Raw genomic sequence first — 23,746 nt, 5'->3', positions numbered from 1 at the left:
CTCAATCTGAGTCAGATGCCCAGTGCTATACCTGGAGGATGAGGCCAGTTCTGTTGGAATCGGGCAGACTGAGGATGACAGGTGGTGAATCCCCAAAGAAAAATCTGGGTGTTCTACGCAGAAGAGGGGAGATGGATGCTGGGCAGGTGAAAACAGTGGACCTTCAGAGTATTCCCTGGGGTAGGAGCTGTAGAACACCCACAGTCTTTCCTGGGCAGCTTGGAAGTGGTCCTTCAACAACTGTTAGGGGTTAAATTGTGTTATCTTCCTCCTCCCCAGTTTATATGTTGACATCATCATAACCCCCAGTACCTCAGAATGTGACCTTATTTGGAAACACGGTCTTTACAGAGATAATCACCTCTGTAAAGGGCCTCATTAGGGTCTTAGAGATCATTAAGGTGGATCCTAATCCAATATGGCAGGTATCCTAATAAGATGGAGAAATTTGGACCCGGACACATATGCAGGGAGGATGCCACATGAACATGAGGATAACCATCTATAAGCCAAAGAGAGAAGCATGGAATGGATTCTCCCCATGACCCTCAGAAGAAACCAACCCTACAGACACCCTAACCTTGAATTTCTAGCTTCCAGAACTATGACACTTTAAGTTTCTCTTATTTAAGCCACTTAGCTGTGGTAGGGTTTCTGTTTTTTGCAACAACCCTAGAAACTAATAGAGCATCCTTGGAGGAAGATGTCAAACCAGGTGGTTGGCTCATGACTAACTTTAATCCCTAAGAGACTCCTAAACTCCACCCAGATTCTTGCACATTCCTGGGGCTTATGCCACCATGGTCACTCTTCATTTAGGGTATTTGTTTCCAGACAGGTTTCTCTGCTCAATACAGGATTGATGCTGATGTGAAACTCAGCCCATACTTGCCACACAGAAAAAGAATCCACTCACTCAAGACATGTCTGTACACTTTGCTAAAGTCCTGGGGTAAGGAGGAGGAGAATAAAATTGCAAATTCACACAAGCTTGAAGCAAGCTTCAAACCTGAACAGTAAGAATTCATGTTCTTTGTTCGTTCATCAGAAAAATTTTTGGAAGTCTATTTTGTTCCAGACTCTGAAGTATGAGAAGATGCAAGATAGACAAGACCCTGTACTCCTGGAATTTATACTTTAGCTGGGAAAACATGACAAACAAATAAGCAAGAGACTTTCATTAGGAAATGTCGTGAAGAGAATAGCAGAGTTGGGTGAGCACTTTGGAGATGACATTTTTAGCAGAATGAAATCTTTTCTTTCTTTAAAGATTGTATTTATTTATTTATTTATTTATTTATTTATTTATTTATTTAGCATGCACATAAGCCATGGACAGAAGTAGAGGGAAAGGGAGAGAGTACCTCAAGTAGACTCGGTGCTCAGTGCAGAGCCCAACATAGGACTGGATCCCACAACCAAAGATCACAACCTGAGCCTGGAAACCAAGAGTCAGATGCTCAACCAACTGAGTCACCCAGGTGCCCCTAGCAAGATGACATTTTTAGCATGATTTGGGGTGTCAGGAAATACCTCTCAGAGGAGATGAAAGTGGGAGGGGCTAACCCTAGATGGAAAGAGAAGAGATGAGCCATATGAAGGCCAAAGGCAGAGAGGAGGGGAGTGCATTCCCAGTATTGAGACACTTGAGAGGGTTAGGGCAGGACCCCGGGGCCAGGGTGACATTAAGAAAGTGGCCCCAGATCTCCAGAGCTTCCTGGCTCTTAGCAAATTCCCTCCCTTTCCTAGTTTTGTTATTCAGAGGTTTATTCATCTGTAAACTGTTGAATATGCCCCAAGATCTGCTCTGAGTACTTCTGGGGCAGAGGGAAAGGGACAACAGGGTTGTCTGGTACAAATATAACACTATTCACATATGCATTTTTAGATTTTCTAGGAGCCATTTTTAAAAAAGGGGGAACTGGTGAAATTAATTTTAGTAAGATATGCTATTTCATTTAATATACAAAAATATTGTCTTTTAGCACATAAGCAATATGGAAATTGTTGAGATATTTTGGCATCCTATTTTTTAGTACTATCTTTGAAACGTGTGTATGTTTCTTTTTTTTTTAAGATTTTATTTATTTATTCATGAGAGACACACAGAGAGAGGCAGAGACATATGCAGAGAGAGAAGCAGGCTCCACACAGGGAGCCCAACATAGGACTCGATCCCGGGACTCCAGGATAACACCCTGGGCCGAAGGCAAGAGCTAAACCACTGAGCCACCCACACCCAGGGATCACCCATGTATATATTTCATACTGACAGCATGTCTTAATTTGGCTCACCACATTTCAGATGCTCAGTAGCCACATGAAGTTATGGCTACTACTGCCTTGGACAAATTCATCTCTAATCATACAACGGAGGGAGGAAAGTGGACCTTGGGGAAATTCCTTTCAAGTATGTAGTATGGGGGCACCTGGGTGGCTCAGTGGTTGAGCATCTGCCTTTGGCTCAGGTCATGATTCTGGGGTCCAGAGATCAAGTCCCACATTGGGCTTCCCACAGGGAGCCTACTTCTGTGTCTGCCTGTGTCTCTGCCTCTCTCTGTATGTCTCTCATGAATAAATAAATTAAATCTTAAAAAAAAAAAAAGAGTATAGTCTGAGTGCAATTCTGCAGAGGCACATGGGCTAGAGTGTGGGACTGTCATCCTGACTTCTCATTTCTCTTAACCTCAGTCTAGGAGAAAAAGGTATAATAACAATATTCAAAGTGTCCAGCAGAGAGCCCTAGGGCACATCACCTGCCTGGTTGTGGGGCCTGCTTAAAGGAGTGAAAATTTCCCCTGACAGACATCCTGGAACAAGGTCAGGTGATAAGGAGGCAGAAAGGCGGGTTTTAGGCTGGGCAACAGGCAGTGTGAACTCCCAGGCAGGCAATGCCATGAGCGCTGCAGGTGCTGACAGGGTAAGGGATGCTCTGTAAATGTCTCTGGGGTTGGATCCTGGGCTCCGAACATGTTACCTCCGGAAGGTATCTGGAATATTCAATCCTAGAACATCCAGTAGAGTCAGCATAAAATTTGCAGCCTGTTCTTCCTGCCACCATGGGCAGCAAGGTCTGTCCTGTGCTCAGGGGGAGGAGCACAGGGCAGAGCAGCAGCAGCTGGAGGCAGAAGGAAGGGAGCTGAAGCAGAGAGAGCAGAGCCTCGTGGGAAATGTGAAGCAGTGGTCCAGAGAGTAGCGGCTGGCTGAAGTGACAAACAAGATGAATTTGTGAAACATGCACATGTCCCCCAGGAATGGAGGAGAAACCTGATTTTACAAAGGAAAATAAAAAGGAAAAGGGGAAAAATAGAGAGGAAGAAAGAGAAACTGTAAAGGAGAGAAGCCTCTAGAAATGGAGTGGGATGAGAGCTTGAGCATCACAATAAAGGCCTTAAAAGAAAGAAGAGCACCACATACTGGTAAAATCTGGGTTCTGCTTGTGAATGAATGAATGAATGAATGAATGAATGAATGAAAACTGTGCGTCCAGTTGCTGGTGTGAGCCCTTTCCATGGCTCATTTAATTACTCCTCACAACAGCAGTGAGGCCAGTATGATTAGCTCACTTTATGGATGAAGATACTGAGCCCTGAGAGGTTAAATAATTACTTAAGGTCACACAGCTAAAAACTCACACAGTCAAGAATTGAACCTGATTCTGCTCTTAATTGCTACACTCAAGCTTCTTAAGAGGCATTCTGCAGAACACCATATCCAAAGGTCTCTGTTAAAACACACACACACACACACACACACACACACACACAGCACAAAACGGGGGAGAGGGAAGGAGGTTGGGAAGTTTGACCAAATAAAACTGGAAAATGTAGCATATTATCACCCACTTGGAAAGTCATAGTACACAAGCAGAAGGTTGTCACGGGCTGTTCCGATTATCTATGGCTGCGTAACCAATAGCCAAAAATGATTGATATTATGTGCCAACTTGGCTAGGCCACAGTACCCAGGTGTTTGGTCAAACACTAGTCTACATGTTGCCATGAAGGTGTTTTTTAGATGAGATTAACTTAAATCAATAGACTTTGAGTAAAGCAAATAAATCTTCCCTAATGTGGGTGGGCCTCACCCAATCAGTTGAAGGTCTTATGAGGAAAAAAAAAGACCAACCTCCCAAAAGTAAGGGAATTTTGCCCACAGACTGCCTTGAGATTCAAGCCACAGATTCAATCCTTTCATATGTCTCCAGTCCCCAGTCCATCAACCCACCCTGCAGATTTTGAACACCATATATATACCTTATTGGTTGTATTTACCTAAAGCATCCAGACTAATACTATATCTATATATATAAGATAATCTTATATATATAGATATATATCTTATATAAAACTTACATCTTGCAATACTAATATTTTATATATGTAAAGGTATATAAAATGTGTATGTATATTTGTATGTATTTATATACAGCAGAGACCATTCATCTCTATTCCACTGTGGCTAGGATTTCAACTCTGATGTCTCCTCTAACAGCTGGAACTATTAAAGCCACAGCCAAAAGACATAATTTCCAGGTATCTTTGCACTCACCTGTCTTGCACCATGGTGGGATGATACCCGGAGGATGTGCTCAGCTGGGGCTGCTGGCTGGAGAGTATACCTGTGTGCCTCAGAACAGGGCAGCCTGATATTCCAGGGTTGAAGTGGTGTGTCCTTTTAGGATCTACCCTCGGATGTCAGAGTGTCATTTCCACTGCACTCTGTAGGTCTCAGATTCCAGGGGAGGGGATGAAGACCCCACCTCTCAACAGGAGGGCTGTGAGAGATTTTGCAGCTAGGTTGTAAAAGCTTGTAAATGCTCTGAAGAGGCCTCAAAGTAAAGCATCTATTTAATCTTGCTTAGCTCCACTTTTCTCAAGATGCCATTTATCAGTCGTCACAGGGGAAACTGTGTGTCCAAAATTCAGATGTTGGTCTTAACCCCCAGTGTCTCAGAACGTGACCCCATTTGGAAATAGGGGCAGAGCAGATGCCATCAGTTAGGTTTAGATGAGGTCATACTTGAGTGCAGTGGGCCCCTAATCCAGTATGCCTGGGTCCCTATAAAAGGGGGAAACTTGGACCCAGACAGACATGCACTAGGGAGAAAGACACTAGAAGATGAAGGCAGAGGTCGGGCTTATGCATCAGGATTGCCCACCAGCCACCAGATGCCAGGAGAGAGGCATGGAGCAGGTTCTTACAGCTCTGAGAAGGAACCAATCCCTGTCAACACCTAGATGTTGCACTCTAGCCTCCAGAACTAGAACCCTGTGGGAATACATGTCTGTTGTTTAAGCCACCTAGTTCCTGCTACTTTGTTACAGCAGCCCGAGCTGACTAATGCAAGTGTAAACTCCATGGATGCATTCACTCACGCATTCGGTCATATTCAAGACCCTTCCCAGCATGGTCCCTGCTGACTGCCATTCTCAACTCCAGTTCCCCTCACTCCAGTTCCCTGAAACTAAAACTTTTATGAAGACAGAATAAAATAATGTACTAAAATATCTAATAAATAGAAAGTGGGGCATAAACGGCATCCCCTTTCTGCATCCTGAGCCTCTCTTTCAGACTCCTAAGCTGACAATCTCTTAAAGAGACTGGAGCCTGGCTCCTACACAGGCTTCTTCTTCAGACTCCATGCAGAGGTCCAAGGAAGCCCCAAGGAATGGGCGGGGGGCTCACAAGGGCATGCACTGTGGGGGCAAGAGTTTTGGGACATCTCTAGGTTTCTGTGGAAAAGAGGGAATGTTGCATGAGCAGGCCATATTGCTGAGCCTCAGCAGGAGATGGTGCTCAATCTGGGCTCTAATAAAAATTAGCTTTGTGACTTTGGGCAGATCTCTGAGCCTCTCTGGGACTTGGTTTCCCAGTTCATGCAAACCAGGTATCCTTAAGGATCCTCTTTCCTTTGTAATCTAGACAAGATTGATACAGCTATCTTTGTACAAATTGTAGAAAATCTGATCTCCTTCCCAAGATTTCTGTGTACCCCCAAGGATGCTTTTGTTTTGTTCTTAGTTCTATTTAAGGATAATCTGGATGTGCCACTCATGGGGTCCCTCTGACACTGGGGCAGGCAGATGAGTTCACCTCCTACCCCAATCCCCACCAAACTGACTGCTCACATGAAGCATGTATATAGCATATTTGATGCCCACCTCTGATTCTCCATGAGAACCCAATTTTCTGGAAACCACTCTTCACCTACCTCAAACCAAATAAGTATGGATGTGAGGCTGTCTCTGGCTCTGAGGGTTAGCTTGTGATCCAGTCCTGGCCAATCAGAGCATCCCATTGCCATGGCCACAATGATTAAGACGGCCATATCATCAATCAAAGATGGCCATATCATCCTAGTCAATCCAAAGAGAATTAGCCCTGGGTCTTTTTGTTAAAAACAACAACAACAACAACAACAAAAAAAAAAAAAAAAAAAAAAACAGAAAAAACCAAAACCAAAACAAAACAAAAAAAAAACCTACTAGGAACCAATACCTGAAATGAACTATTGGCCTAAAAATAAAAACGGCTGGTTAATTTAGCAGAAAAAAAAAAAGCGTTTATTGGGAAATAGAGGATTACAATACAAAACAAGCAACCTACTGCAAAACCAGAGGCAAGTCCTCAGAACTAAGGAGAGGAACCCTCTTTTATAGAAGACGGTGGGAACTGGGAATGCTGTAATAAGCAAAAAAAATCCATTGGAGTAAACTGGGAGTTTGAAGTAGAGTGGCTTCTCATTGGCTGACTTGTGACAGTCTCTCATTGGCTGGGCTGTTGCCAGGGGTGGAGGAAAGCCTTACTCCCTCTGCTAGGAAAATAAAGTAGTATCCACCTGCGAGGTCCCTCTCCCGTTGGGTCTGGTCTGCATGAGAGCTCCCCCTGCTGGCCTCCCAACGCCATCCTAAAGGAGGTTTCCTTTTCTTTAATTTTCACCGAACCAAAAAAGAGAAGAAATACAAAGAGACACTAAGTATCAATAACGTTATGTAAGGCCCTGGACCCAGCGGAGCCTGGTGTATTCAATTTCATAAGCAAATAAACTACTCCTGGCTTGTTTTTTCTTGATCCAATCTGATTTTTTATTTCCATCACTTGCTCCCAAAGACATCTGATAATAAACCTGACTGAAAACTTGAGAAGGTAGATGAATTTGCGGCATAGCAATGCAAAGAATACAAATTCAATATCAGGTAGTCTTGTTCCTAGAAATTCTTTGTTTTGCTAACTAAGCGTCTGCCCACCTCTGCCACAGGGCTCACTGATTTCCATTCCAAATTCATGTTTATTCCCACCCTTCCCCCCTACAAACTTGTTAAAGAAGTATTTCCTTAAACAAAGAAAATTCTCTCCCTGAGGGGAATTCCCGTACTAGCTACTGAGAAAATAAAATTTTCACTCCCCTGCCTATTCAATGAAGAGGCCCGGACATGACTTCCTTTTGATTCCATGCAACTTAAAAACTCTGTAGTTCAAAATACAATAAAGCCATTAAAATTATGGCCTAGGAGAATGTTTTTCAAAATGTAAGTCATAACCCATTAGTGGGTCTTGAAATCAATTTACTGGGTCATAACCAGCATTTTTTAAAAATGAAAAAGAATAAAATAGGAAAATAACCAGAGTACATCATACATAATAGAGGTGAGTAGTGGTTCATGAAACTTTTATTTCAATTAGAAATTGAGAGGTGCTGTACACACACTGAACTAGATCATAGTTTCAAATGTATTTCTCATCGTGGTATAAAAGGTAGGAAAGCTAATGGTGTAAATCAGTACTTGCTGACATGAAAGATACCAGTAAGTTAAAAAAATTAGTATATGTAGTGTGATCTAATTTTGTCAAAGTAAACAACAGAAGAGACAAGATATGGATGTAGTTGTGGCTATATCTGGAAATATACAGAATTATGCATATCAAAAGATTAAATTATTATCTCTGGATGGGGGGGCAGATTATGGTGTTTTTCATTTTCCTGTGTATACTTTTTAAATCGTGTTTTTAAAAAGACATGTTATGGGGAACCTGAGAGGTCAGTCTGTAAACCTGTCTGACTTCGGCTCAGGTCATGATCCCAGAGTCCTGGGATTGAGCCCTGTATTGGGCTCCCTGCTCAGTGAGGAGCTTGCTTCTCCCTCTCTCTCTGACCCTCCTCGTGTTCTCTCTCTCTCCCTTCCCTCTCTCTTTCTGTCAAATAAATAAATGAAATCTTTAAAAAAAATTAAAAAACATGTTACTTCTATAGTAAATTTAATTTGCTCCTACAGTAAACTTAAAAATTTAGAGCCTATTTTTATTTTGAAAGGTAAGTAGACTCTTAAAAACCTTCCAAGACCATCTGGAAGAAAAATACACTCAAATATTAACGGTGCTTTGCTTTTCTTCTTCTTCTTCTTCTTCTTCTTCTTCTTCTTCTTCTTCTTCTTCTTCTTCTTTCTTCTTCTTCCTTCTTCTTCTTCTTTCTCCTTCTTTTCTTCTTCTTCTTCTTCTCCTTCTTCTTCATTTGGTTAACTCTTTGTTTTAAATATCCCTGGCACCGACAGGTGTTATTGGAAAAATAAGAGGGAAAGGATTTGTCTTAATTTCAGGATTCTTTAGTGGGAGAAAGAAGTTTGCAGACAAAACTGGGAAAACCAGAACCTAGTAAAGGGGTAGGGCGGAGTGGGGGGGGGGAATATATGCAAATCCTTTGAATGGATTTTCCACATCAGTGAGCATCCTTTCTTCTTTTAGCTACTGTCTGATGAAGGTGTATATTCGAATGCCGCTATTATATATTCCAAATGTCATATTTCTCAGCACCTGTTTGAAAGAGCATATTTTATTGAGAAGGAACTGTCACTGAAGCTAAGAGAAAGAGAGACAGTTTCTACCCAAGTGCCAGAAGTCGGGGGGACTGCCAGACAAGAAACAGGTGTGTACTTGTAAGGCTGTCCTTGACCAGAATGCAGCCGGCAGCAGAGGACAACCCCAAAGAGGGGAGGCAGAGAGAGTCTCTTCAAGGAAGGTATTGTCAGGAAATTGAAAAATTGGGCCACCCCATCCAGACTGTCTAAACAATGATGCCTGAAAGAAAGTAAGAGCGGGAAAACTGCCTCCCAAATGGTTAGTTGAATTGTGAGTTCAAAATTATAAGTTATAAAAGGAAATTACAGGAGAAAAAATGGGAGGGAGGGAGGGAGGAGAGGAAGGAGGAAGAGGGGTAAAGGGAACAATAATGGTAGTCGAAATTCTTGCCTGTCACTTTTCAGGAGAAGGGGCTGGGGCGGGGGTGGGGGTGGGGATGCAGCCCGGGGAAGAGATGCATTTGGGGTCAGAGAAACACAGATACGGACATTTCAGCCTTGTCTTGCTAACAGTCAGGCTAGCAGCCTCATCTGGAATGCTCAGCACTCTGGGCTCCCGGGAAGAAGCTGTTGTGCCCAAGCTCTGTGCCTGGAATGGGAAGCCATTGGTTCTTCCCTCTTCTTTTCAGAGGATAATATTTTTCTCTTCTGTGTGCAAAACGGGGAAAGGAAGTGAGAGTTACTTTTATTTGTGTTTTTAAAGTGATGCATGCACGTGGCTTAGGGAAATTTCAAAGAGTACAAAAGGCCATCCAGTGTAAAGGAGGTTATGCTTTATGCATACATATTCTGCTTGGCCCTGCCACACCACCCTCAAGTGAAAGATTCACTTTCCACCTGTGTGACACCAACTGGCTCCTGTGCTCTCTGGCTGGAGGGTGGGTTGAGCCAATGGGAGCCACTGGCAGGAGATCTGAGGAAAGGAAGGGGGGGGTGTTTGGGGCATCCTCCCTGGGAATTTGCTTCAGACTGGCTGTGCCTCTCACCTACACATGGATCACCACTCCTCCAAAGGCCTCCTCTCCATTATCTCTGCCCTTCAAGGGCTGGTAATCATTCCCTCCCCTTGTCCCATACAGATGGCCACAGCTTCACAGATTCTAGCCTTCAGGGATGGCACACTGTCCTGTGTACCCCTCCTTACACACCTACTCGTGTAGGTGACCATGTGGTAGATAATCCTGCCTCATATCCCCTTGACTCTACCATCTGTGTCCTGCTGGGCCCTGACCTCTCTCTCTCCATCTCTCTCGCTCTTTCTCTCTCCTAAAAGCTAGCATATGATACACTTTGTTTTCCTCTCTTTTGTTTTTGAAACCTAACATATCTTGAAGATTGTGCTGGATGTTTTCTATTTGCACAACTTCTGCCTCAATGGGCTCCTTTGCCCTGTGGCATCAAATTGGGCCCTGCTGTTGGGGGGCCAATTATAGATCGGAAGTGTCTGCAAGAGGAGAGTGAGCTTTGGGTGTTTATGCCTCTGCACCCTCCCTGCCAAGTTGCTGTGGTTGGCTGTTTCCCTCTTCAGAAGGCCACAGCTCCTCCACCAGCACAGCTCTCTTCTCTGAAAAAAATTATATAAATATTTTGAGGCTTTGAATAATGTCACTCTTCAGAGAGGGATAGTTTTGATTTCTAGCAGTTAGAAGAGGGAAGACCACCTTAATCTAGCCAGAGAGTTGGTTTAAAGCTGATTTTTGGCCTTTGCAAAGGAAAGTCCTTTTCCTGTTTTACTGTCATTCTTCTTTTTTTTTTTTAAAGATTTATTTATTTATGATAGACATAGAGAGAGAGAGAGGCAGAGACACAGGAGGAGGGAGAAGCAGGCTCCACACAGGAGCCCGACGCGGGACTTGATCCCTGGTCTTCAGGATCTTGCTCTGGGTTGCAGGCAGCACTAAACCACTGGGGCTGCCCTTTACTGTCATTCTTATAGTATAGACCATCAGTGGATTCTAACTAGAAGGAAGAAAGGAGGGAAACAGGGAGGGAGGGAGGGTGGAGGGAAAAAGAGAGGGAGAAAAGAAGGAGGGAAGGAAGGAAGGAGAGATGGAAGAGAGGAAGGAAGGAAGGAAGGAAGGAAGGAAGGAAGGAAGGAAGAGGGAAGAAGAAGGAAGAAGGAAGGGAGGGAGGGAGGGAGGAAGGAAGGAAGGAAGGAAATTAGTTCAGTTTTCCAGGACAAAGAGCTAATTATGTCAGCCAGAATTTATTTTGTGCCTCTTATGTGTTATGTTTCTTACCCAGCATATGTATTAACATATGTTTTGTATCTAATATATGTAGACCATAGAAAAATATAGGCAGAGAGATCGATAATTATGTCATTTAACCCGCTAAAGGCCCTCTAAGTTCAGTGATTTGGTTTTTATTCTTCATCATAAGGCAATGGAAGCTTCTATAAGTTAAGAAACTTGCCCAGGGTCACACAGTCAACATACAGGATTAAAAATCCAGACTGAAACTCGGTTCTATTTAGCTTAAATGAATGTTTCTATCTTATGTAAAACAGCAGCTTACAAACAGGATGTGTGGCAGGGGTTCCTACCCCTACCTGTGTGTTAGAATCATCTGGGAACTTTATTTTTATTTAATTGAAAATTCAGCGATGCTTACTATTTAATTTTAAGTCACCAACTCTGCAGAGCTGTGCTGAGCCTCCTTCTTATTATCCTAAGCCGTTGGTGCAATCCTGCTATATCCAGGTCCTGCAAAGTCATATTTTGAGGGCATAAGTAAATTGGGGTGAAGAGGGATGTGAAACCCAAGGAAAATGCGTGGTGTAATTGTTTTGTGGGGCCTGCTGGAACAAATCATCACAAAATGAATGGATTAAAACAACAGAAACTTATTCTTTTGTGGTTCTGGAGCTGGAAGTCCAGAATCCAGGTATTGGCAAGGATGGGTTTCCTCCAAAGGCTCTAGGGCAAGACCCTGCCTCGTCTCTCTCCTAGCTTCTGGTTGTTCCTGGCAATCCATGGTGTTCCTTGGCATGTAGAGGCATCACCACAGTCTCTGCCTTCATTGTCACAGGGCATTCGGCCTGCGTGTCTTCTGTCTCTACATTCAAATTTCTTCCCACTTATAAGGACACCAGTCATGGCATTAGGGCCCACCCTAATCCAGTAGGACCTCATGGTACCTTGATTATACTTGCAAAGACTCTGGTTCCAAATAAGGTTGCATTGACAGGTATCAAGGTTTAGAACCTAAAACATCTTTTGAGAGGGACACAATGCCATCCACACAGGTAGGAGGCACATACTGAACAGGAAATTGTGGGCTACTTGAAAATCCATGGGAATACTGGGCAGGGGACTGTTTTCCTACCTAGGATGGGATTGGGATTCTGTGGATGTGAAATAAAATAAGGCTTCCCCTCAAAAAGCTAGAGAGTTGGCAGAGTTTGCAGATATGACTGCAGGTTGTTCTGCTGAGATACACACACACACACACACACACACACACACACACACACACACCCTTTAAATGAAAGAGCATCAAGACCACGTGACAGAGTGCTGAAGTCAATCATTGAATCCACAATCATAAAACCTGGGTTTGTCTCAATCCGCACCACTAAGAAAGTGCGAAATCCCAAGTACTTCAATTTCTGCTTTTGTAAAATGGGATTAATTAACCCATACCTCCAACCTGTCCCCAGCCCAGGATGCTGGGAGATGAAACATGTCCAAAAGGAGAGCATTATTCATGGAGGTAGCTTGGGCCACATCCTAGAATCCAGTGTGGGAAATTCACTAAGAATATTCCTGGAGACCACAACCACAACCCCGCAACCACACCTAGTATACCAAAGCAGAGGAGGAAAGAGGAGAGAGAAGATCATAAACACTGAATTTTCTTCTCCTCATTTATAAAGATCCACCCTTCTTAGAGTGCAGTTGGGAAGATAAGGTAGGAATGGGTTCTGACCCCCCCCAAGGGTCAATGTAGCCAGCAGAAAATCTTCTTCAATCTAATGAAATACGGAAGTCCTCGGAGGTGGTGCAAATACACATTAGGCAGTGGTATTTCGTCCTGGCAGCAATTCATGGATAGATTGCCAGCTACCAGGTGTCAAGGGAGCCCCGAGTTTTACTTTTGCCTTGGGCCCCATAATTTGTAAATCCAGTGCTGGCATTTCAGTAAAAACACCCAGAAGGAGTTCTCTGGGTGCTAGCTGCAACACAGAAAAGTATATTAAAGATATTCAGAAAACGATGACTTCTCCAATAGGTTTTTAATGCCAAACATATGTACTCCTCGCCGAAATTCGAGTGTTTAGCAGATTCTGAGATTTCACTTCAACTACCCCAGCTGGCGTCCGACACATTCCACAATTTTTCTTCTGCTTGATACGTCTATTTTTAATCCCTTCAGATGCCTTTCTTTTTGGCAAATTGGGAGGAGAGAGTGCCTGTCGCCCCGCGTCTTTCAGTTCATATTTTGCATAAATCAACCAGGAATTAAGAATTAAACAATCACTTCATATCTTAGTTGTCAAATATTTCACTGTTGGGAGATGCATTTGCATATCTGGAAACATGCTGGCCTCTCGGTACATCAGGGATGTGGAGAATATAAAGAAACTCTTTGGGATACCCATAAGAACAACAGCAGGAAAGGGATTTGGAGCAAGGTCGTCAAAAAAGGTGGCAAGTCCACCTTCTAACTAGGTAAGGAGGAGGGCCCAACCTCCGTCAGGTTGCCCAGAAGCAGACCCAGAACAAGAGTTTGGATAGAAGTGGTTTCCTTGGGGCCCATCCAAGCAGTACCTTCAAGGGAGTGGGGAAGTAAAATGGAAAAAGAAGAAGCCAATGCTGGGTCATTCATCCATGAACAGACAATTGCTATGGCAAGTCAGTCCTGAATGAGACCTTTGGGGGAGTATAGGGCACATGCCAGAGATGTCTTACCCAAGGGGGAGTAGGGGACATATTAACCATCACCTCCTGCTCGTCATTACTTTCCGGCTACCCCTGTGGGTGTTAACTTCTTGCACATCCAGGCTGCTCAGTTCAAAAGGAAGACAAGCTTATGGCCCTGTGGTTCCCAAACTATGCACCAAGGCACCCTAGGGTGCCACAGAAAATTCACAGGAGTGAATAGGGATATTTTAAATATTTGAGGGAAACAAAGTGACATCTATCCAACACTGTGTGAGCTATTGGCCTATTGATTTATGTCCCCTCTCCTGTCTCCCCCTCAAATTCATATATTGAAGTCTTAACCCCCAGTACTATAGAATGTGACCTTATTTTGTTGAATACCTTTCTTGCTGGGGAACTCATTCTTTCCCTATGGAATATACCACTTCTTAAACATAAAAGAGAAATAGCATGCTAAAGGCCTAGCTGGGTGCCAGGCACTATACATTCATTATTTTACTTAGTGCTTCCAACTGCCTCAGGTGGGCATAAGCATCACTATTTACATATGTGGTGAAATTGGAACTGGGAGAGATAAAAATCCCTTGACCAGGAGCTCATTACCAATCAATGGCAGAGCCAAGATTTGAACACATGTCTTTTCAATTCCACATCTTTTCTACTTGCAATTGTTACATGGCTCTGACGGATGGGTATTAATCACAAAAGAAATAAGAGCTCGCATTTACTGAGCACTTCCTTTTTGCTAGGCATGGTGCTTCCCAGGGACTATCTGTTTGGTTTTCCTCAGAGTCCTTTAAGATTATCACTGAGGCAGCTCAGTGGCCAAGTCAATCTGGTTCCAGAGCCTATGCCTTTTATTTCTTTATAAATATTTTATTTATTTTAGAGAGAGAGAACGTGTGCATGAGTGAGCAAGCAGGGGGAGGGGCAGAGGGAGAGAATCCAGAACAGACTCTGCACTGAGCACATGGAGCCCGACATGGGGCTCGATCCTATGACCTGAGCTGAAATCAACTGACTGAGCCACCCAGGTACCTGGAGTATGCCTTTTAAATGGTACTCTGTTGTGTATTTCTTTATGTTGAGCCCAAACCCTCTTCCTATTCTTTGGATGTGTAACAGGGCTCGCTGAGTCCTTCTTTATCAAGCCTGCCCTTTAAAGCTGTATGAAGATAGCCCTGTGTCTTCCTGTTCAGAGCTGAACACTTTCTACACCATCTCGCTTTCTCATCCTATCTCCTCCCGAACCCTATCTACTGAACACAGTTCAGTTTATCTGCAACTTTCTGGTTCCTTTGTGAAGCCCACAAAGGAAGCAAGAGGGCCAAAACTCCCTGTGAAAGGGAAGGTGAGACTCAGTCTTCAGGCAATGGCGAGAAACTGATGACTTCCGAGCATCAGCATCTGGAGCTGTGTGGTGGGGCATTTTGTACTTGGTGGAGGGTCATCTTGCAGCAGGTGCCTTCTGAAGAGAAACTGAGGTCATCACATGGCCATGATGACATCATAATCCTCAACAGCTCCAGGTTTAGAGATAAAACATGAATCAGATTGATTCCGTGTGAAATAATGCCAAGGATAACACATGCAAATCAGAACATGTGCAATAAATCTTCTGCAAGCTGAGGACCGGCCCCATAGGGTTACTGGAAGAATTACATAAATTAATGTATGGGAAGTGCTTAGTAGAGCACCTGGCACGGAGTGAATGATCAATAAATAAATATTAGTATTAATATCAGCTGTGAAATGAACACTGCATGTAAAAATGAGTAATTCTTTCTGAGGATGGGATGTCAGGAAATAATAATAGTTGCCAGTAGGATTCCTCTTGTGCTCAGCCTTTACATATATTATCTGTTTTAATCCCTGACAACCTGTGGAAAAGTTATTTTTCCTATTTTAAAGATAGGGAAGCCAAAGCCTAGCAAAATTAGGCACCTTATCCTGGGTCATGCAGCTAAGTGGTTAAGAACTTGGGTTTTAGATTCAAATAGGTCTGGCTTTTTTTTTTTTTTTTTTTAAGATTTATTTATTTATTTTGGAAAGAGAGCCCGAGCACAGAGGGGTGGGGCAGAGGCAGAGGGAGAGAGAATCTCAAGGAGACTCCCCACCCAGCAGTGAGCACATAGCCATGGGGCTCCATGTGGGACTCCGTCCCACCACCCAGAGATTAGGACCTGGGCCAAAATCAAGAGTCAGATGCTCAACTGACTGAGCCACCCAGGTGCCCCAAACAGATCTGGTTTTGAATCCCAATTCAGGAGATTTCTGTGTGACCTGAAGCATATCATTCAATTTCTCTGTGCCTCGGTTTCCTAGTCTGTTAAATATGGTAATAAGACACTTTCCTTGAAGATGTGTTGCAGGGAGTGAGTCAATATATGTAAAATGCTCAGAGCAGTGTCTAGCACATTCTAAATACTCATTAGATGTATACATGTATATGTGTGTGTGTATATATATACACATACATATATATGGGGACTTTGAAGTATGCATAAGAGTTTGTTGTGTGGAAAGAGAAGAAATATGCATCTCAAGTTAAAGTAATTGCACTACCAACCTAAGGCACAAGAAATCAGTAGCAGGTTAGTAGCAGGACAGAGCAGAGTTTGGAAGGAAGGAGTTGCTTGTAGTTAGGTGGAGAGAAAAGGTCAAGGTCCTCAGGTGTAAGAGGAGAAACCAGAGTTTGGAGAATGTGGCTCCCTGGTGATTGCCAGCTCCCAGCCACCATCCCCCGCTGCTCCGGGGACTTCGCGACCCCGCCCCCACCAATCCCAGCCAATGAGGAAGCCCTCCACGGCGTCTCGTTGCCAAGCAACTGCGGTGGCTCCTGTCTGGCAGTTAGCCAGTTTTCTCTCCCTAACAGTTGGAAAACTTGAGCCTCATGTCCGGGACACCTTAGGGTAGGGGTCTGGTGGCCCCTCGGTGGGCCTTCTTCAGATTTTGTCGGTGGCGTTTTATTTTTTTAGTTCATATTTTATTTTCGTTTATATTAGAGAAAGATAACACCTTCCAAAGAGGGGGGAAGCTCCTGAAAGTTTGTATCTTTCTAAAAACGTGAGTAATTCCGGGCTTGCTTGATTCCACCCTTTCTGGACTTCTTTTTCCTGTTTGTGGGAAACCCAGATGACTTGCTTTCTTTACTCCTGGGTCAGATCCTCCTTGGAGTCTGTGTAATTGGCTTTGGGAATCAGGAAGAAATTGCTAGAGCCTTTTTCACCAGTGGCTGCTGAAGTAGAAGATTCTGGGGGAAAAACCCTCTTTGGGGGGGGCCCAGTTTCTGCCTGAGAGATTTCCAAGATGACCAAGATACCACCCATCAAGAAGATGCACAGTATACCCAACGGAGCGGCCCCCTTTTATGCCTCAGAACATCTAACACAGGTAGGCCTCCCCTATCTGCCGAAACCAATCATGTTTTCAAGACCAAGTGAAATAGAAATTAGCCTTCAGGCCAACAAGGGACAGGGGAAGAGAGGAGTCATGGTGTAATTAAATTGTCGAGACACATCCTTGTTGCTATCAATGGTTGGTTTCTCGTAAAGAATGAAAACGCCAGCCAGAACACTGAGCTGGGCCATCCTATTAGCCAGTAATTCCAAAATGATAGAATAAATCGGCAGTGACACTGTAGAACATCAGAAAAAAAATTAAGATGAATTGTAGATTTGCCATTGCAGAAATTATTTTCAGAGATCCACTGGGCTCGAGGTATGGGTACATCCTCTTTCTATGGAAAGACTGCAGAGTCAAACTTTTGGTTTTGAAGTCTGACTTTGTTACTCGCCAACTATTGATATAAGACAAGATGCTGTGCATCCCTGAGCCCTTATTACCTCATGTCTGCAAAGTGAGAACAAGGACATCAACTAGGCAGAAACAATGTTAGGACTAAGGAAGCTGTGGAAATTGGTTAACAGCATGCTAACACTTGATAGTGTTATCATGTGATATAAAATTACATGTTGTTTATGTGATATATGACATATGATATAAAGTTATATGTGATATAAAATATTGTTATTGATTTTTGAGATATAAAATATTGTTATTGTTAGTGATTTTTTTTTGAGAAAAATCATTAATATGTATTTAATGACCACAGTCAAGTGTTCCTGTGTTCAAATGATCATAACTGGGTAGGCTAGTTCTGTCTGTTATTGTATCCGCACACCTGTATATCACCACTGATTGGCCAAGGTAGGTGAAGAGTGGGAGAGAGGGTCACAGGTAACCCCGGCCCACTGTGGCATATCTTACAGCTCAGAGTTCTATCCCAGAAAGGAGGGCCTGGGGAGAAGTTGGTGCACAATGGAGAGCTTAAAACTCACCCATGCTTCTCTGGTAGTCCAAAGTGTTCCTAAGCTTCTACCTTCTAAGAATTAGCACATCTGTACTCACTCCTCATTGTTCAGCTCTCTTAGTGAGCTCACTCTGCAAGATGCAGTCTTCATGTATCTCCTTTCATCTCAAAATGCTGCACAGAAGTGAGTTCCATCTGGAGCAGTCCCCTCTGGGACTGAACTTCCTTAGCAGTAGGGGGAGAGAATGAGGAGTGAGGTGGGCTTTTTAGAAGCAGAGGGGAGTGTGAGAGCATGCACAGTGGACCTAAACAGCCTGGGTTTGAATCCTGGATCTGCCCCTTAGCAGCCCTGTGATCTTGGGCAATTTACAGAATGTCTCTGCTGCAGTGTTACCATCTGTCAAAGGGGGATCTCATTGTACCTTCTCTTGACACATAGCGAACACTCCCTAGAATTTAGTTACATGGTTATTTCCTCCATTTGGCAAACATTCATTGAACCCCTGTTACATGCTAAACATTTGCTCTTGTGAGAATGGGACTTGCCTTTAAAAATTTCATGATCTATAGTGTGTGTATTTGGGATGGGAAGTGAAGGATAAGAAATAGATCATTATAACGCAAAGTGAAAAGCATCATTGGGTATTGTGAGAACTCAGAGGAGGACAGCTAGCTCAGGCTTCTCTGCATGTGTGTGTGTACCTGTGTGTCAGAACTGCGGAGGGAAAAAAGCCATATACCCAGGTATACACAACAGAGTTTTCCATCTTGGGAGAGAGAGTCGAAGAAGGTAGAGGAAGGTACAGAGGGTGACCACGTCTTTCTTGGGAAGAGGTTTGGTGGAACTCAGGAAGGTCAAGAAAAGGAAGAGGTTTCCAGGGAACTTGGATAAACCAAGACTTCAGACACTAAAGCTTCATTGAAATCCCGCTGCCCCTGCCCCACTTTCTAGGAAATAATGAAGACTCTAGGGTGTCACTGGCTCACATCTGAATTACCATGCTTTTAGAAATTGCAACTTTTTAGAGTTGCTGTAAAGCATTGGTTAACCTAAACAAGGCTAACTAGAAAGTGACAAACCACAAGAAAATCCTTACAGGTTAGGATCACCTTCTGGGGTCAAACTGGTAACAATTACAGCACTGTTGTAGCAATGGTAATAGTTGGCATATCTTGATTTACCACCTGCCAGATTTTGACCTAGAGCTATCAGTGCCATCTACACTTCAGGATGAGCTGCTACCTCCTCACAAGATAGATGGAGGCCCAGGGAGAAGAGATCCCTTATCCAAGGGCACTGGCCAGCAGGGAATGGATTTGAACTTGGGTCTCTCTGTCTCCAGGGATCAAGGGCTCCTGCCTTCCCATGCTAAATCAGGCAGTGATAGAGAGATTAGCATGCACAACAGGGGGTTACAAAAAGAAGGTGTAAGTGCAGTCCCTGGCTTCAGATAGCTGAAAGCTATGATTTGGGGGCAGGGTGTGCCACATAGAGAATAACAGATGCCAGGCAGCCCGGTAAGTGTCCACTGAAGAGTAACTGAGGGGGGAGCTGGATTCTCAGAGGAGGAAGTGAGGCCACACTGGGCTGCATGGTAATACCACCGACTTATAGATCCACTGTGCTCTAGTGTAATGACACCCCCAAAAGGGTCCTGAATTTCTCCGAAGCTAGGCATTTTCCTTCTCGCAGGATGGAAGGTGCCACATCATAACGAATGTTGCAATGGCACCCTGCCTTGCACAATGCCTTCATGTAGTTTTTAAAAACATGAATAATATATGCAAATCCTCTGCTTGAATGTCTTTTGTTGAGGAAACCTTGTAGCTGCCCTAATATTGGGTGCCCTAATCTTTTAGGGAGTTCCTTTTCCCTTTGTTTCCCAAGGAAGCCAAAAGAGAAAGCTAATGGGATTAGCCATGGGGAAGGGAGGGGGAGCGGGGAGGGTGCAGATTACCAGGGACTGTACATTTTCTTCCTTGAAAGGGGCTAAAAAAAGAGACACACTTAGCACACCACCCCCCTCCACGTTTTAGAATGGAAATGCAGGAATGGAATTTGGCCAAAACTATAAAGCTGTGGAATCCTTTAGACAGGCTCTGTCTCTTGGTGCCTGAAGTTTCCACTTCGCTGTCATTAAACACCCAGAGAGAAAAGACATGTCCCAAATTTGGGCAGATCCTGAGACAGCCAGGAATCACACTCAGCCCTCTGCTCATATCCAGGCTTAGTGTTTTAAAGAGAAGATTCTGCAGCAAACCACGTGAGTTCAAACCCCAACTTTGCTATTTACCAGGCTGTAGAGCCTTAAGCACATGAGTTACCTGAGCCTCAGTTTCCATGTCTGTGAAACGGGCATATCACATTTTATCTAATCTGTCTTCCATTTCAAGATGCATCATACTTTTTTTTTTGTGCCACTGAGAAAAAAAAATCTACTGATTAAACTATAACCTACTTTCAATGATAAGATGTGCCCCAGTTTCAGAGATGCTAAATGTGGAAAGGAAACGTGCATCTTAGAATAGATGAAACAGCTAAAAGTGCTCTCCTGTCATAGGGTGTTATGGGGATTAGATGAACTGATATGGGTAAAAAAGCTCTTAGAAAAGAGCCTGGCACAGAGTAAATACCATGTGCTGTTAGCCATTATGGCTTTGTTTAATCCTCTCTCAGATTGTTGTTATTAACTGCCTTTAGGACCTGGGTAGACTGAGGCTGGAAGAGCCCCAGGGTTTAGTTCTCCGCTAGGAAGGAAGAAGGGGGCAAAATAAACAGAATCCCAGGTGTAGAGAAGACCTTGGCCTGAGCATCTTGCTCCCCCGCCCCCTGTGATGAGAACAGAACTGCCTAGAGGAGGTCTCAGGAGTCCAGCCAGTGTTCACCGAGTCAGGCTGCCTTGAATCAGAAAAGGAGAAATAACATATTTTAGAAAGAGACACCCCCCCCCCCAACAAGAGAAACCTGGACTCTTAGCATAAGACATTTCTAGCTGCAAACATAAAATGATTTTCCTCCTTATCCAGATAGGAGAAATTGTGGCCTGAAGAGGTAAGTGGTGAGTTACCACCCGTCTTTGTTGGAAGTGGGCTAAGCACTGGGTGATTTCTCCGGCCTCTAATCACAGACACCACGCCCCCTGCCCTGAATCACTGATTATGCTGGGATGGGGGTGGAGGGGGCTGGGAAAGAATAAAAGCTCTCCTGACCACTTGAGATTCAATTCTGAAGAATCCTGCCAGCTGCACCTTCATTTTTATACGACTCATGACTTAGGCCAGGGAAATAGCAGCCAGTCCTTTTCTTTCTCCAAGGGATTCTTCTGGCTTCATTGTTAACTGCATGAGACAATTGCAGAATTCAAGTTGCTTTGTTTTGTTGTTTTTCTTTCTGCCCTGATGCTTTGGACTGGTAATGCCTGCCTTGGTGAATCTTGCTGTGTCTAATTGCAGGTCCATGTGACAGCGAGCTCCCCTTCATGATAAATTGTGGGGAAGGTGCATGTTCATTACCTCCTGACACAGGAAGAGGGATAGGCATTTTCTTTATGCTGGACAAAATGAAGCCAGCTCTTTGTCTGGGCTGCAAACAGGCAGCTGCTCCGCATAGGGAGGTGGGGGCATAGGGGGTGGGGGCGGTAGAAGAAACACATCAAAGAGTGTAGTTGATGTGATCTAAGCTTAGTGACGAGGTAGGAGCTCTGCTTTTGAGGTTATACAAAGGTGCGCTCAAATCCCCTCTCTGACAGTCTTTGGTAGGAGGTTCTGTGAAATGGGTCAAATTATAATAGAGTCCACTGCATCGATGTTTTGGAAGGATTAAATAAAATAACACATGTGAAATACTGAGCACAGTCTCAGGACACACTTAGCATCCCCACCTCCAGCCCATTAAGTGATGGCAGTAATTATTACTGGTGTTCCTTGTTCTCCGACAAGACAAGAGTGTCACTGCCCACCACTTTGAGGACGTGTGAGCCCCGATATGAAATCTGGAAGAGGCTGAGCGTTAACCGCAAAGTCCCACAGTGGGGCTCATCATTAGTGAGGCCAAGTCCCAGCGTAAGGGTATAAAGGAAGAAGTGGGTCAAGACTAGATGTGCATGAAGGATGAGGTGCCTTGCAGGAGAAAGTGCATGCTGGTGGCAGAAATGCTTGATCCAGAAATGCTTGATTCTGGTGGCTAAAAACCTTGTTGTAGAAAAGAGGGTGCCCCTATCATAATTTGAGTTTCTTGGATTTAACTCTCTGCCCAGTCCCATCAACTCATGTTTGAATCCCATGGAGAACCAGGAGGAAGTGAGAAAAAAGGAAAACTCTCTGTATTAGGATCATTTTTTGGCTATAAGTAAGAGAAACACTGAAAAGCAGTGATATAGACAAACACGAATTTATATTCCTCATATAAGAAATCTGGAGGTGAATGCCTGCTGGTATCACTTCAGAAGCTCGCTGATATAGGAATGGGCAGGTCTTTTTCCATTATGGTCATAGAATGGCCGCCCCAGCTCCAGGCATCACATCCATATCCCAGCACCAAGAGAAAGTAGAGAGTGTGAGCTATGTCTGTCCCTTTTATGAGGCAAACAAAGGTTTTCCAGGAACTTTTCCTATTTCCTCTTATGTTTCATTTTGCCAGAATAGTGTTGCCTGCCTTTTCTAACTACAAGACGGCCTGGGATAAGGTGTATCTAGCATGAGTGTGGAAAACAAGGAAAAAGGAAAGATGAAAGTATGGGAGATAGGTACTGGATGGAATAATCAGAAGTTAATGTGACTCACAAGTGATTTCTCCAAAACTCAGATACTGAGGGGTCCCAAGCAACCCAGTGACATTGGGACTCTGGGGCCAGGGAAAGGGTGTAGGCCCTCAGTGGAAGCATTCATTCCTTCAATGAATAGTTGTATGTGCCAACCATGATGCTAGGTGTTGGGGGTACAGAGGTGAAAAAAGACATGTGGTTTTTTTTTCTCATGTGGTTACATGAGACACCTTTCTGGAAACTCTGAAAAAGTATATACTTAAGAGGGATAATAGGACAAGAGAGAGAGCTGAGACAGTGGAATGTGCGCCATCTTTATTCCTATGACCCTCATCTGGTTCCACCATTTGGGGGCAGGGAGCTTGAAGAAACTTGGTTAGTTAGACAAGCCCTTGCACAACTGTGGATGGAGCCCTCTCCCCAACCCCCCTTTCAGCATTCTCCTACCCTCCAAATACCCAGCTGTGAGCTGTGAAATTCAGAAGCTGCAGAATCCATGTGGGGTTCGGTGGCAAGTAAGCACCCACACAAAAATATGAGAGAAGCCAATTAAACCATTCTTGGACTGAGTAAACCAACACATTTTTCTCGGAGCTCTTTCTGACAACTAAATGCAAAATCATAATTGTTGGTAATGGGATACCTTCTCTCATGAGATGGTGGCATTTTTCCCTTCTGAATTCCTGTGTTCAAACTCTGCTGAGAAAATTTCTTGTGAGGGTTCAATTTTGATCGAGTATATCTCTGCCTAAATTGGAATTTATGCAATCGGTAGTTTTATTTAATAACTCGAAAATTAGCCACGTCTGGCCACCAGCTTGCAAGCCTGGAAGTGCCTCGGGGTTTCTGGATTTCACAAAGTGAGAAGAGTATACTGCTGGGATGGTTCCTGGGATGGGTTCAGTGTTGTTGGGGCTTCAAAGGGTCCAT

At 43.8% G+C, this 23,746-nt stretch overlaps 1 protein-coding gene across 1 annotated transcript in view; it reads left to right on the top strand.

Annotated features, from left to right (window-relative positions):
* The first annotated feature begins 17,050 nt into the window (after nt 1–17,050).
* The window catches only part of CCDC60 (coiled-coil domain containing 60), a 150,581-nt gene continuing 143,885 nt past the window's right edge, over nt 17,051–23,746 (top strand). The window contains exon 1 of the mRNA XM_055323275.1: nt 17,051–17,134. Within this exon, the coding sequence (XP_055179250.1) occupies nt 17,051–17,134 (84 nt within the window). The remainder of the gene's footprint in view (nt 17,135–23,746) is intronic.

This window comes from Nyctereutes procyonoides, unplaced genomic scaffold, assembly GCF_905146905.1.
Source record: "Nyctereutes procyonoides isolate TBG_1078 unplaced genomic scaffold, NYPRO_anot_genome, whole genome shotgun sequence".
Lineage (NCBI taxonomy): Eukaryota > Metazoa > Chordata > Mammalia > Carnivora > Canidae > Nyctereutes > Nyctereutes procyonoides.
This window is presented reverse-complemented; position numbering and strand designations above follow the sequence as displayed.